The sequence below is a fragment of the Buteo buteo genome, chromosome 3 (genome assembly GCF_964188355.1).
Source record: "Buteo buteo chromosome 3, bButBut1.hap1.1, whole genome shotgun sequence".
Classification (NCBI taxonomy): domain Eukaryota; kingdom Metazoa; phylum Chordata; class Aves; order Accipitriformes; family Accipitridae; genus Buteo; species Buteo buteo.
Genome location: NC_134173.1, coordinates 38,764,537 through 38,780,430, shown reverse-complemented (window position 1 = coordinate 38,780,430; position 15,894 = coordinate 38,764,537). Strand labels below are relative to the sequence as shown.

The 15,894-nt window shown below is 38.6% G+C and overlaps 1 protein-coding gene across 5 annotated transcripts in view; it reads left to right on the top strand.

Moving 5' to 3' along the window:
• The first annotated feature begins 55 nt into the window (after window positions 1-55).
• The window catches only part of ASPH (aspartate beta-hydroxylase), a 121,137-nt gene continuing 105,298 nt past the window's right edge, over window positions 56-15,894 (top strand). For 3 of the 5 annotated variants that reach the window (XM_075023353.1, XM_075023349.1, XM_075023348.1), the window contains exon 1: window positions 56-306. In XM_075023353.1, the coding sequence (XP_074879454.1) occupies window positions 246-306 (61 nt within the window). In that variant the 5' untranslated portion in view covers window positions 56-245. Of the gene's footprint in view, window positions 307-8,897; window positions 8,963-9,520; window positions 9,635-15,894 lie in introns of all 5 variants that reach the window. The other 2 variants (XM_075023352.1, XM_075023351.1) reach the window with 2 other exon arrangements.

Here is a 15,894-nt window from a genome sequence, read left to right as displayed (position 1 = left end):
GGCGCCCCGCCTCGTTCCCGTGGGCGGTCCGCGATTGGCTGGCAGCGGGCGGGCCGGGCGGGGCCGGGTCGCGGCGCGGTGCGGTGGGTGCTGCGCCGCTGTGGCCGCAGGGCGCTCCCGCACGCGGGGCTCAGGTGGTGGCGGCGGTTCCTGACTCGCTCTCGCTGCGGCCCCGCCCCGCCCCCGCCGCGCGCGCAGCCGCCGCCGCCGCCGCCGCCGCCCCTCGCTGCCTGACAGGAGGTGCCATGGCCTCACGCAAGAGCTCCCGAGGCGCCGGCGGCAGCCCCGGCCCCGGCTCCAAGAGAGGTGAGCGGCGCCGCTGCGGGAGCGAGGCCGTAGCTCTGGGGGGAAGAGGCGGGGTGCTCCCCGGGGGGCAGCCTGCCGGGGCGGAGCGGGGCGTACCGCCGCGGGGCGGCGGCCGCAGCCCCGGCGCTGGGGGAGGGGCAGGGGCCGATACCGCCCCTCGCCGTGGCGGCGGCGGGGAGCCCCCGGGCGAAGCGAGGGGGTGCTGCGCCTTCTTCTCCGCCTGCGCCTGCCGGCGGGCTGAGGTGCAGCCTCCCCCGCCACCCCCCGCCCCTGCTGCCGGCCCTCGGCGGCGCGGCGCGGGCCTGCGGGGGCCGCGCTCCCCTGGCGCCGCGGGAGCTGGGCGCGGGGGAGGGGGACGACGGCGACGGTCGCAGGGACAGATGGCCGAGGTCTGTCCCTCGCGTTTCCGTCGTTGTCCTTCTCGGGAGTTCGCGCGGAGGAGGAATTTGCGTGGCCGGGCCTAGGCGGTGGGGACGCCCCTCGAAAGTTCCCCAAAAGGGCTGGGGGGAGCGACGGGCAGGTCGCCTGCCCGGGGCGGGTCTCGGCATCTCTAGGTATCCCGGCAAAGTGCCCTCCGACCTCTTCCTCCCGAAGCCGGGGGTAGGACCAGGATGCCCAATATCTGATGCTAGTGAAGCCGCTGTTATTCTTGTGTTCAAATTCAGATGTTGGGAGTATCTCCTCAAGCTGACCTGTTTAACAACACTGGTCTAAAGCTAGTAGATCTATTGTGGATGTAGCGTCTAAGCTGATGGCTTCTGTAACTGTAGAAGCAAGGAGAAGTACTCTTGGAAAAATGCAAGCAGAAGGTTTTTCGAGACAGCTATCTCCCCCCCTCCTCCCCCTCCCAATAAAGAACACCTTACCAAATCTCACTATTCATAAACTACTGTGTGTGGACAGTTTAGTTAGGGAAAGCTTTATGTGCAGTAGCATTTCTAACCATAGCAGAACATGCTTAAAAGAGGAAAAAAACTATATACTTTTGGAGTCACTATGCAACCATGCACGCTGCACTAAAGAAAGGAAGTGCTGTTATCAGAGATTGACTGTTTGCTCCTTGTAACTTCTTTGGTTTTGAGCTTGACGTGCACAGAGCTCCAGTGACGAAACATGGTAATGACACTGAAATAATATCTGATATAACGACACTGATATAGTATCAATGTATTGAATATAGCAATAATATGGAGAACAGTATTAATTAAAGGATGAACCATATAGGATTAGTTTACTTATAACATGATGAATTAAGAGAAAAAGATTTCAAACATACTTAAGCATAAAAGAGTTTAGAGATGATATTACAATGTTTATGGAAGTGGTTTGGGTTTTTTTAATTTTTATTTTTTTTTTAAAATCTTTCTTTTTCAATGGCTGGCTTATGCTGTAGAATCTATATTACACTTTTTGTTTGGACTGGAGGTGCTCTGATCATCATGCAGCATGAAGCATGTTAAATACAAATTTTCAATTACAATGCATTCAGAACATGCATCCCTGGTTTAATTTTGAATATTAAACATGGTTCTGTTAGTATTTTAAATAGCATTTTAAAGGTTCGTCAACATTTGAAAAATAAATTTATCAGGAAACTGAATCTCTGACTTAATAAAAAAGTATTCCATTGGTTGTTATTTTCAGTCTGAGTAAAATTTTATCTCTTTGTATTAAAACATATCTGGTTTGTGTAATTGCACTGGGGACTCTTTATTTACTGTTATCTATGAGGAGATGAAGCAGCATGAGTAATGTGTTAGGCACTCTCCGAAGATGTAACCTCTTAAATTTAGACAAATGTTTTGTTAGTTTCAGCAACTCTTAGTTAGAATCCATTGGACAGCCATAGAAATTACAGCGTGAAGCTGATGCTGTTTTCATAGTTGCAGCTGCAGGAAGAGGTAATGGATGATTACTCCTGTTCGAATAAAAGAACAGCTAGAGGAGCAGAGTCTTCACAGCAGCCAGTAAGCTTTCCACAGTGGAGGGATGTGAAAATGAGATGAGGAAATAATTTTGAGATGGCTAGTAATTGGGACTGTGAAGTATGCAAACCTCAAGTTTGAGGCAGATCTTGAAAATGTTGTAGTATTCACTTTCACAGCAGTTCATGGGAGAGGATGTGGCTTCTTGCCAAGGCATTGCTCATAGCTCTGAAACCACTGAAGTTGACAGCACATCTAAAAATCTGTGCACTGAAGACAATGCCAGCATCTGTATGAATGTAGTAATCTGCTTTTAGGTTTCCGCACTAGAAAATATTGACAGTAATCTTACAAATAGATTAAGTCTGAAATAGTTATAAGTGTAGTTTATGTAGGTGCTTTCAGATTCACTGAAATGTCAGAAGTGGAACTAAATATTTTTTAGAAATAAAACTCTACCTTTTGCTTTCAAAAGTCATATACTAGAAGCTGTCAAATTAATCCTAAAAAAAAAAAAAAAAAAGCTTTGTACTGCTGCTGATGGACGCTGCTTTGAAAGTGACATTTACAGAATTGTGTGAATATGCCAGTTACTTTATTTGGAGTACAGAAGCAAAAACCAGGTCAAAATTTGACAGTTTGGGGATACTTAGAGAGGGAAACGTGTTTGTTATTATCTTTACTGGAAAGTTTGGCTTCTTGTCGCTAGCCTGCAGAACCCATTGTAAAAACTGTGGCCTCTCTAAAGGAAGAAAATCAATTTTAAACAGCTAGATGAAGTAATGGATACTTGCTGGAATATTACTTAAAGCTTCATTAGATGGTTTTGGTACAGGAGCAAATGCGTGTCACCTTGTCAAGATTTAACTCCCTCAAATTTCATGAGATGGGAAATTTGGAATTGTCTTCGGTGTTAGCAGGTAGTTGTGGAGAAGCTCTCCAGTAAGAGTGAGGATCAGCAGCAGCCCAGCTACTTTTGAAATACAGATGGCTGAAAAAATATGAATTAACTTGTAAGCCATGCTTACTTGTAGGAGTACTGATGATAAGGCATCTATCATTATGTTGCTGTGTGGTTGTCTTTTGTCTTACAGTACATAAGCAAGGACTTACTTAAACATAATTCTCAGTGATCATATAGTTGTGCAATAATTGCTCTCTGTTTTCTTTCTATTTCTAATGACAAGTGGTAGAGTAGTTCTTCAATAAGCTAGGCACTATACAAAACCCACATTTCTAACAAGAGGCATCATCTGTATCTACAGAAAACTATTTTCTATTAGAAAAATAATAAATCCTACCTCTGCTGGTTCTGAGGCCATGTTGTCATCACACAGATTGAAGTCAAAGAACTCTACTGTTGCTTTGACAAATTTTCTTTAATCTCCATAATAATGATTGAGATTGTCTTCTGACATTCCCTGCTTTCTTCTGCAAGAGCCCAGAAGATGTTTGATTTCACTTTTTCCTGTTTTAACCATGTAGTTTCCTTATAAATCAAAATGCAAATGTAGTGCCAAGCTTTTAACTCCTTCTACTCATCTTTTGGACCTTCTAAGTTCCCTTAATCTAATCCGTCCATTAATTTCTGGCTTTTCAGCTTTCTTCAAATTTGGGGGTTTTTTTGGTATGTGTTCAAGCTGACCTGATGTCCTTATCCAATTGCAGTTTTGTGCTAATATTACTTCTTTTTTAGTTAACAGTATCACTTGCTGGAGCATGTCCAGAGAAGGGCAACAAAGCTGGGGAGGTGCCTAGAGCACAAGTCTTATGAGGAGCGGCTGAGGGAGCTGGGGCTGTTTAGTCTGGAGAAGAGGAGGCTGAGGGGAGACCTTATCGCTCTCTACAACTGAATGGAAGGAGGTTGTAGTGAGGTGGGTGCTGGTCTCTTCTGTCAGGTGGCTGGAGATAGCACGAGAGGAAATAGCCTCAAGCTGCAGCAGGGGAGGTTTAGATTGGATATTAGGAAAAATTTCTTTACTGAAAGGGTTGTCAGACATTGGAACAGGCTGCCCAGGGAAGTGGTTGAGTCACCATCCCTGGAGGTATTAAAAAAGGACATGGTTTAGTTGGGCATGGTGGTGTTGGGTTGACAGTTGAACTTGATGATCTTAGAGGTCTTTTCCAAATTTAATTATTCTATTCTATTCTAGAATGTGCCTGTTAATTTGCATGAACTTTGACATTTTATCTCATCTCTATTGTAAAGACTACTTTATAGTGTACTTTCTTTGGGTGAGGCTCTCCGTTAGCTTTTTAATTTACATAAAGAGCAGAGGAAATTCATCAGCTGAACAGGTCACTTTTTTCCTCCTGAAGCTCTTTTGTTGGCTCTTGGGAACATTGAACTTCACTGCATGCTTTAAGTGGGATTGCCCATGCTCTCTCTGGTCTCTCTCAGCTACCCAGCTGTGCTGTGGTATAACATCTCCTTTTCTTACACCATGGATTTTATGTAAATATGATGCTTCCATCTATCTAAAAATTCTGTCTCTAATTTCTGATCTGAACTACTGGCCAGTGTGCTTGCTGTATGCTCTTGACTTTACAATTGTGTAGTGTATCATCTGATTTCTTGTGTTAGAATCTATCTATTATTTCCTTCTTCATTTTAATTGTAATCCTTAGGAAGAAGGCTATTAAGGTGTTGGAGGTCATAAGTGAGATGTGAATTTGGGATGCTCTGTGGGGCTTAACAAATGTTTTGACTGGTTTGTCCCAAGTCTAACCTGTAGTGTTTGCTAATACAAATTCTCATGCATTCAGTTATTGTGCTGCTCAGTGCTTTGATTTGGCTACTTAAACTCAATGTTACAATGTTTTCTTGTAACATCTTTGGTATTCAGGAGTATACAATGGAATGTTATTACTTTGTTAGAGTTGCTATACAGCTATTGCAGACAAATGAGAAATTCTTTGTGTGTCACTGGTGGAATCTTTATATACTGTTTTAGAAATGTTGCAGTGATTTCTTCACCAAGCTTATCCTATTGCCTAATTTAGTTGCTTACAACTAGTCAAAGATCTTGAATTGTTACCATTAGTGCCAGATGTTACTATTTTTTAAACAGTTTGGCACAAACTGGTAAAAAACATGTCTCTCTGTTCGGAAAGAGATGGATTTAACCAGGAAAGTTGTTTATGACTTGTGAGACTAATTCTAGATCTCTGAGTTTTAATGGCATTTGTGTATCTAATAGCTAACTATAGCTTTCAAAGTATGAATTGATCATGTCAGTGATAAAGTATCTAAATAACAGCAACTCTGCGTGTGTGCGTGCGTGTTTCTTCCCTAAATCTTCAGAAAACCCTAAAAGATGTGCTAATACAAATAGCAAAATGATGAAAATGCAGACAGCCACCTCTTTGTGATTCATCTGTCTGCCTTGTGTCTTGTTCAGGGTAGCCTTTCTGGAAAACATTTTAACATATTGTAAAATAAACTGCCAAATGAAATAGTGGTAGCAACAGAAATGATCCAAACATCTATAATTTACATGGTATGTTGCAGCGGTGCCATCAGTGAAATTACTGGTTTTGCTGGGTCTGCCTCCTCCCCCCCCCCCCCTTTTCTTTTCTCTTTTCTCTTTTCTCTTTTCTCTTTCTCTTTTCTCTTTTCTCTTTTCTCTTTTCTCTTTTCTCTTTTCTCTTTTCTCTTTTCTCTTTTCTCTTTTCTCTTTTCTCTTTTCTCTTTTCTTTCTCTTTTCTCTTTTCTCTTTCTCTTTTCTCTTTTCTCTTTTCTCTTTTCTCTTTTCTCTTTTCTCTTTTCTCTTTTCTCTTTTCTCTTTTCTCTTTTCTCTTTTCTCTTTTCTCCTTTTCTCTTTTCTCCTTTTCTCTTTTCTCCTTTTCTCTTTTCTCCTTTTCTCTTTTCTCCTTTTCTCTTTTCTCCTTTTCTCTTTTCTCCTTTTCTCTTTTCTCCTTTTCTCTTTTCTCCTTTTCCCTTTTCTCCTTTTCCCTTTCTCCTTTTCCCTTTTCTCCTTTTCTCTTTCTCCTTTCTCTTTCTCCTTTTCCCTTTTCTCCTTTTTCCTTTTCTCCTTTTCCCTTTTCTCCTTTTCCCTTTTCTCCTTTTCCCTTTTCTCCTTTTCCCTTTTCTCCTCTTTCCCTTTTCTCCTTTTCCCTTTTCTCCTTTTCCCTTTTCTCCTTTTCCCTTTTCTCCTTTTCCCTTTTCTCCTTTTCCCTTTTCTCCTTTTCCCTTTTCTCCTTTCTCCTTTTCTCCTTTCTCCTTTTCTCCTTTCTCCTTTTCTCCTTTCTCCTTTCTCCTTTCTCCTTTTCTCCTTTCTCCTTTTCTCCTTTCTCCTTTTCTCTTTTCTCCTTTTCTCTTTTCTCCTTTTCTCTTTTCTCCTTTTCTCTTTTCTCCTTTTCTCTTTCTCCTTTTCTCTTTTCTCCTTTTCTCTTTTCTCCTTTTCTCTTTTCTCCTTTTCTCTTTTCTCCTTTTCTCTTTTCTCCTTTTCTCTTTTCTCCTTTTCTCTTTTCTCCTTTTCTCTTTTCTCCTTTTCTCTTTTCTCCTTTTCTCTTTTCTCCTTTTCTCTTTTCTCCTTTTCTCTTTTCTCCTTTTCTCTTTTCTCCTTTTCTCTTTTCTCCTTTTCTCTTTTCTCCTTTTCTCTTTTCTCCTTTTCTCTTTTCTCCTTTTCTCTTTTCTCCTTTTCTCTTTTCTCCTTTTCTCTTTTCTCCTTTTCTCTTTTCTCCTTTCCTCTTTTCTCCTTTCCTCTTTTCTCCTTTCCTCTTTTCTCCTTTCCTCTTTTCTCCTTTCCTCTTTTCTCCTTTCCTCTTTTCTCCTTTCCTCTTTTCTCCTTTCCTCTTTTCTCCTTTCCTCTTTTCTCCTTTCCTCTTTTCTCCTTTCCCTCTTTTCTCCTTTCCTCTTTTCTCCTTTCCTCTTTTCTCCTTTCCTCTTTTCTCCTTTCCTCTTTTCTCCTTTCCTCTTTTCTCCTTTCCTCTTTTCTCCTTTCCTCTTTTCTCCTTTCCTCTTTTCTCCTTTCCTCTTTTCTCCTTTCCTCTTTTCTCCTTTCCTCTTTTCTCCTTTCCTCTTTTCTCCTTTCCTCTTTTCTCCTTTCCTCTTTTCTCCTTTCCTCTTTTCTCCTTTCCTCTTTCCTCTTTTCTCTATAAAACATGAGGCAGTAACTCTTCAAACAAGTCAGTTTTCTTATCTCTGATTAAAGTGATGTAAAAAACATTCTTAAAATTGTTAACACAGGTATTTCTCTGCATACATGAGCAGATTTGCATTGGAATAGTGAGTCCTTGATATACCTCTTCATTCATTTGTCTAGAGCTAGAGTTAAATGAGCCTCCTATAAAGGCAACCCTGTCATGTCTTAGGCTTATCTGTAAGAAACTTTCTATACACCGTTAGGTATTGAAAGGTACAGTAACTGACTGCCAAGGTCACCCTGCAATGAAAAATGATCAATTTGAACACAGTATATGCTTTTATGACTTGTTTTACCATGTTGCCTGGTATTTGGATTTCTTCCCGTTGCTTTTTCTCGAGAAAGTATTATTTCGTGTTTTAAGATTGATACCTAAGTGTAGCAGGATTGACATAAAAACAAAGAGAGCCTGATACTTTCCCTCTATTAGGACTTTTTCTCCTTAAGAATTCTGGAACACTGGGAGATTCCTCTCCATTCTTCTGGACATGCTGCCACTTCATAAAGACATCACGGAAAGTTTTCCTGCCCCTTTTGATGCGGGGTGGCTGAAATCTTGGGACTGCTCTGTGTTGTCTAATGTGTCTTACCTGCATGCAGGAAGTCATTGTGGGCTAAAAGAAACTATTTGTGGTGCTTCAAATATGGAGGATCCTTGCATTTGTGATCTGCAAGGATGTCTGCATTCATACAGTTTTTGAGTATTTCATTCGTTAAGAGTTTAAATGGTATGTAAGAGAGGTAACTTTGTCAATAGCCTTTTGAGGATAGAGGTGTTTAAAATGCTGGGTGGAGAACCTAAAGTATCACTAATAATCTTAGGGAGACAAAGTTGGAGTATATTTTCACAGATTTTGGCAATTACTCTGAGAATGCACATGAAAATTCCCCATCGGAGGTGGTAGCTAGTCTAGGTTGAGACTCCAGGGATGTATATCATATGGGGGGATTAAGGAGTTAAATTTTTCTACAGTTCAATACTATAGGTCTATCTAGTCTGAGGTTGCTCTGCAGTCTTCCTCTTTTCAATTCCCCTTCCCTGTACCGGAATTAGTAGCTGTGCTGGTGCTAGGTGAACCACACAGGGAACTGATAAGCCAAAAGCTGACTCTTTTCTTTTTTCCCCAGACTGGCTCAGTGCACAGTGGCTGGGCATTAGGGGAGGGTGAGGTTGAATCTAGACTTTTATGTTCAATCATGTCACCATGGAGCCATGGTGTGAACATAGAAGGTGAATGGTTTGGTTGGATGTGCTAATGTAATGGCTGGATATATAAGGGCTTCAGTAAAGACAAAAGAATTTACTAGCAGTAGAAGGCATGTGTGTTAAGATTATTTCTAGTTACAGAGTACATAAAGAGGTGAGATTTCAATATTGCTGTTTCTTTAAATTGAAAACCACTTTACTGATCACCTGTATGAAAAGAAAAGTTCATTTTCAGCTGGACCTTTCTGAATCACTTTGAAACAAGTAATAAGTGTTCCTGTGCTAATACTTATGTTGAATTCTTCATTGTAGAGAACTTGAGCAGTGAAGTTCTGAGTTACCCCAAGTGGTTCTTTCCTGATGAAGATCACAAACTGGTAATCTGTGTGATAGCCTGCAGCAATCTTTTTCCTAACTGCATCCTATGGGCTAGCTCTTTGCATGGAAGAGTTGTGAGCTATGCTTTGAAGTGGAAATCATAACTCTAGTATGTGTCTTTAAACACACTGGAAATTAAGTATGCATATAAGCATATACTGAGTTTGAACAGACTGTAGTATGTGTGGTTCAGCTTTGTCAGAACTTTTTAAATGAAGAAAATTTTACTCTCATAGGAAGTTGCACTATTACTATGCATGTACTTACCTGGTGTAACAAATGCTACCAAGCTGTTTGTTTGAAGACTTTCTTTATAAATATTTAATAGCTAGGGGTTTTGTAACTATTGAGTAGCTGTTTTCTTGTTTTACAATTTTTTTTTCCTGTGATTCTGTTTGAATGATGATCAACAATTAATTACTAATGTAACATATCTCACTCTCTCACTTTTTACACTAGTGTTTTTTAAGTTTGTTTTGTTTGGTTTGGGTTTTTTTAGCATTATTAAAAAAAGTTCATATAGCAGTTTGTGACTGTGGTACCGTTTCTTTCCATAGTAACCGGAGGACACAGTGATATCTTTGGAAGCAAGAAAGTTGTAAAAAGAGCAATACTTTTTGCAACTGAGATCCCGTAACAACGTATTTTAACAACTAGTTATAAGACTTTAGGTATGAGACACCTAAAAACTCTTTTGAACTCTGTAGGACTTGCAGATGCATAGCACCTCTATGAACTAACACCTAATTAAATTGACTTAGTATCAGACTTGAAACTTTGCTAAGTTTTAGGCATTAAATACAGGATTTAAAAATGTTCTTTCTTCCATGAGCAGAAACCCATGAATAGCAGAGTTTAAGGTACTTGCATGGCAACTAGAGTTCTATTTGCTTCTATTTGAAACTCCCTCATACCATGAAAAAAATTGAAAGAACTGAAATGACATCATCCATTTTCTTTCTTTTGTGGCTTAATTAGGACTTGTTGCTAAAACAAATTGATGTGACCCACATTACAGAATAAGAAAGTGGAACAAGGAAAAAATACCCTAAAATTAATGCCAGCATGCTATACACAGAGATGAGGATTTTCAACCTTATGTAATAGAAACTTTTTTAAAGGTCACCACCAGCAGGATTTGCATGTTCTGGGCTTAAGTATTTCTTGTATTTCCTCTCCACATTTACCTTTCCTGAACTTTGCTCTGGCCTAAATACAACTAAATATTTAATTAACCTAATAATTATGTAGGTCTATTGGCTACATTAAATCATTCAGGTACAAGATAGAGGTAGATTGTATAATTTTAGATCTTATTTCCAAATGTTCTGTGGGAGAGAGCTGGTTAATCAAAATAGCAGCTATTAAAAATCTTTCAAGTCATCTGCAGTTAAAATCGGTATTAATTTTGTTTCCTCATCAGTTTTATAGCCAATACAGGTATGTTGATCCTGTAGCGAGAGACAAACTAAAATGTCTTTATAAGTTTGTAGTCTTAACCATGAATTTTTTGGCTTGATGTTGAAGTCAAGTAAGTTTACAAGAGGCAAGTTCTACATTAAGTTTTGGACATCAATTCTATTTTGTGTTTGCATATACATAAAAGCAAAACTTGAGAAAATTGACTAAAGCATTTAGGAAAAATATCAGAATCTAGGAGGGTGTACTTTTCTGTAGAAATCTATTTAGATTATTAGGTAAATAGATAACACAAAAGATTTTTGTTCTGTCTTTACAGGACTTTTATTTTTTCCTGAAGTGCTAACTCTCTAAGCCTGTTAGTATACTATCCTTAAGTTTGTGGAAGAAAGGTTTTAAAAAAAAAAATAAAAATCCAAACTATTCAGGTAGTATGTGATGGATGCATTAAATACTGTTTTAAATATATTCCTGTTGATAGGTAGTATTCATTATAAAACTCTTTCAAGTTGTAAGGACTGTTGTTGTTAGCCATTTAAGCTGTGTGCACATCTGTGTTTATTTTTTCCTTGTAATAAATCCTAACTGAAGAACTATTCAGAAAAAATGTTCATCTGAATAACCAGAAAGAAAAATCCAAAACATGGCTTGGACAAAATTTGACTAGCTTTTGAAAGTGATCATCTTTGTAGCACGTTTAGAAAGGGAGCAGGTGCAGATTCAGGATTGTCTCTTATTAACATATTATCTCTGTATTCATTTTTACCTCCTCTGACTTCAGCAGTTATGCTTAGATAAACAGAGCTCCAGAGGAAAGTTGTTAACAGCAGCAGCTCTTATGGTGCAAACAGCTGGTCTCTCCAAACCTCACTGAAAAGTGCAGACCTAGCACTGCAAGTAGAATTCACTGTTGTGCTGTATTTAGACGAAGTGCCTTTGACAAGTCTTATGAACCTGTGCAACCTCCTAGGACAGAATTTCCCATTAAGTTTCTTTTTGTCTTTAATTTGTGACTGTTTTTCCTCTTAAAAAGAAAAACTTATGTTTCCTTAAAGAAAAAAGCAAAGCCAGTCGTTCTTGTGATGTTTCTTTTATTAGTAGATTTCTTCTGAATAAATTTTCTGATTTTTGTTGGTTATGTATGTCTTAGAAGAATCATTTAAATGGAAAGGAATCAGGATTTGTTCACTGTTTATAGTCAGAATAAATGTAACTACATAAGAATAGTAATAAAAAACAAAACGACCACCCTGGGAATGGTGCTTGATATCAGTCAGCCAGCTGATAATCTTATTCTTGTTTTGTGTTGGATTTTTTTCTGAAGAATAATTAATTCTGACTTAGCTGCAAGCTAATGTGATTTGTTACTAAAAAACTCTTCTAAATATTGTGCCGCTTCCTGTGAACCAGAAAGGTATCTATAGGCTTAAAAGTACTTTGAACTGTAACAGCTTATATTCAGAAATGGGCAGACTTTTTAAAAGTATTGTCCATCTCTCTCTATAAACTGAATGTAAAAAGGAAAAAACCCACATGTATCATTTACTTGAAGCATACTTTCTGATAATAGGATTGCAGATCTGATTCTGTGTATAACATGACTGGAAAGAGTGGTTTCTTCTGTGCAATACTTTGGTAATTGGAGCTCTCACCCAGGATAGAGGAGAAAAAGATTTAATTGTGTTTTCTTCTTGAAGAAGTTTGGTTGACTTTTGGTGTTGCAGCTGCTGTTTATGGGGTATACTTGAACACGAGTGAGAGTGTGTATTTTAAATTCCTGTTGTTGAAACTGTCTGTTTCAATCCAACGTGAAACAGAGATTCAGCCTGCTGAGAGTGAGCCTGACGATAGGCTGGTTATGTCTGGAGTCACCTTTCTTACCTAGAAAGAAGGGGAAAAACCGGGCTTTAGTCTCTGTTCTGCAGAGCTCCTCTTTTACAAATTGCTGTTGTGGCCAGTTAAAATTTGACTGTGAAGGACTAAAATGGCTTTGTTCTCATACCCTTGGGTATACTTAACAATGTGTTTTAGACCTCCGAAGAAATTCAGACAGTGTTGCCTAGAGGAGAGAACTGAATCTCTGATCTTTCACATCCTGATTAAGTGCTGAATTCGAGGAGATAGTTCAATGGCATTGCTTCATCATTGAAGGGAGGAGCTTCCTTTCACTAGGGAAGTTCAGCAAGGTGCTTATGATCCTAGAGGTTTTTTTACATATTTTGTGACGCACCTCTGCCTCCTCCCCCTCCCCCCGCCCCCAGTTGGCCACTCTCAGCATCTCTGTGATCAGCCTGCTTAGTTGTTGAATCCTGAATTTATGACTTTACTCTCGTTTTCAGTATTTATGTTCTTCTTTTATTGTTTGTATAGTAGGATACTTTACTATGAGAAATTTTGTAGGGATTGAAAATTAAGGACCTTAAAGGTTTGTGTGAGGATTGATTATACATGGAATAAGGAAAAGTTCCTCAAATACTAATATAAAAATCTGAAGTGGCAGCAGGAGAGCCAAAACTGCCTTTCATTTGGCTAATTTATTATTTCAACTTTAAGTTCTGGTCATTGTGTTTTCTTTGAACTTAGAGCTCTTTCTGTTCCATCCATTCCCCAGTTCCTAACTATTAAGTTTCTGATTTAGTTTATTAAAGTCCTTTGATAATGTGCACAGGTATCTTTATAACCATGTAGACTAGATTATATAAAGTGCAGAGCAGAGATCTAGTTTTTAATGAGAATAATAATAATAAAAAGACATTTTTTTTTTCCCCTAATTTCCATTAAGGCTGCTGTGCTGAAGAAGATTTCTTACATACCAAAAGGAAGAATCAATGTTGTATCACAAAGATTTTATATTGAATTTATTAAAAGTAAACCTTTACCTTAAACTTTAGATCTTATCTCTAAAGACCCTGCTGTCATGACTGATTGTAAAACAAAAATTTCCAAGCTTGGATACGTGAAAGCTTAAAGTTGGAATATTTTATAAGTGATACCGTAAGTATTTTAGTAAAAATCTCTGTCTCCCTTACAAAATGAAATAGAGTTTGTAAAAGCACATTAAAAGCACAGATTTGTCCATTAAAAGTATATTATTCCACCCTTGGTACACTGAATGAAAATTAAAGATGAAATCTGGTTTACCTCAGGATAGCGCTTGCAATCATTATGGTGTGCGGACTTCTCAGAATGGAACAGTTCAAGACATGTGCTTATTGAGTCTAGATTTTAAAATACATATCACAAAAAGTATGTATATATATATAAATACACATTTGACCTGTCTCTCAGTAGTGAGGGGGGAAAAAAAGCTCATATTTTAATATGCAGGGGAAAATAGTATCAAGAGAGAATGCTGTAAACTTCTCTCTGATAGATATTTTACTCAAAATACTTGTTACTGACCCCACCCCAAAAACCTTTGTGGAAAACCCGTTTAAAATAATCAACTGTAATTTTATTACTGAGAATGGCTTGCAACAGTTGTTTTATTGTTAATCATGCTGGAACAGATAATTTGGCAAAAATGTCAAGCGGTAGTAGGCCATGCTCATACAAGAGAGGTTGTTTTTTGTCTTTGCACTGCTACTAGTTCAGCTCTATTGGTGGTAGGACAGTTGTAACTTTAGGTAATTTTTATTTCTTTCCAGGATCTGTTATTTATCACTCTGCATTTTGCTTTTAAAACGAGCTTGTTCTAAAGTCTTCCTATGATCTAGCTGATTGATAATTTTTACTTCTGAAATGTGATTTTTAGATATTTTTTTGAGGTTAGTGTTTTGTTGTTTTCCCTTTTACTGTGTTTTTCTAATTTCTAGTAACTGCTTGCTGGTGAGCAATTCAATTTAACCTCTGTCTTTCACAAAATAACCAAAATTACATTGTTTGGTATTTTTGACTATAGCATTTAGAGAGATAACATGTGTAAACCGGATTTTTCAAGATGTGTGTTAATGCGTGTTGTTCATGGGGTGTATAATCAGTTTTGTGGCCCTTTGGTCCATCTTCCTTTGGATGAGTTTGAAGAGTTTCCCTATTTTACCTGTAGCCTCCCCTTTCAGGAAAGAAGGTGTTTGTCATTTCTTGGGAAGACATGTTCTTGCAATCAGTTGATTTTTAAAGGGCACAAGATAAGGCTGTGGGTACTTGGTTAAAGGTCAATATATGTATGTTAGTTTAGATTGGGAATGTACATTTGAAATTAATTTCTTGACTGTCTCTACTCACTTTGCTTTTAGGCGTTGTGCTGTTGTCCCTGAATATACTTGCTTAGGTTTGAGTGAAATGAAACACAAAGGTATGCTGCAACCACTTATGGGCATTCAGCCTGGTAAGATCTAGTCTGGAGCAATCCCTCCAAAATACATATAATATGGGCTTCAGGTTCTCAGCATCAGTTGAATGCTCTATGAATCCACTTGTAAGATCTGGCATCTGCAAATGCAGGTGCAGCTGAAGTGAAGTTGCAATAGGTTTTATGTGCTATAGACTACATATCATTGTGTGTAGAATTATTTCCCTTAATAAGCTGTTGATTTCTCCATATATTTGGTGACTTTTAACCTTTGTTTAAATTTTCCTCCGATCTTGTTCTAAGTCACTTGTGTATCACATAAGTCACAGAAATGTAGTAGTGAGGAGATCTTTCTTAAAGCATCTGTTTGATGTATTCAAGCGGTTTTAAGGATAGTTAAAAGATACACTAGTTATAGAATCAACTGCCTATAGTTCCTTTACATCCATTTGAAAAGTCTTAAACTTGGTTGTTATTTCTCACTTCTTTTCTCCCCTGAACTTATTGGGAATTGCATTTGGTAATTAGTTTCTGGATGTTAAAACTGCAGGAGGTGTATGTTGTTTTTCGAAGTAGCTGTAACATTCACTCCATCCACCTGATGGCTATGTTATTTAAAGAAGTGTGAGGAAAGAAGGGCAGAGTGCTAGATCCTGAAGTTTTTATTAGGGTTGCTGTTAGGTAGAAATCAGTTTGTTTCTGTCTTCCACTCACCCAAAAGGAGCGTGCTTTTGTTTGAAATGCAGTGGGAAAAGAATAGTTTGCTAAAATTGAACATGTAAGTTGAATAGTGTATTAGTGGTTTTTTCCTCTTTTTCTGGTCCTTAAGAAGAAGAGAGTACGTTGATCAATAATCATTGGTATTAGCTTTAAATTGTACAGGTAGCATGCATACTGTCAGAATTTGAAGGAGGGGTCAGATGAGTTAGTGTTAGTCCTTTCTAGAAAGGGAAGGCAGCAAAGCAAAATCAATACCTCTGCTACTTATAACAAATATGCAATAGAAATTTTGCCTGATTTAGCTTTATGGCATGTGATGTATTGCACTCTAGGGAAGCAGGCTTTGCTTTGACAAAACTATCAGTAACCCTCCTTTGGGTCTGCTAGAAGTAGATATGAGATGTACTGGGGAACAGCTCTGATCTGAAAATTCTTTGGCAAGAATGTGTGTGGTTGGTTTCAAGTAACTCTTTTAGAAGACTCAAAAGTATGTTTTACAAA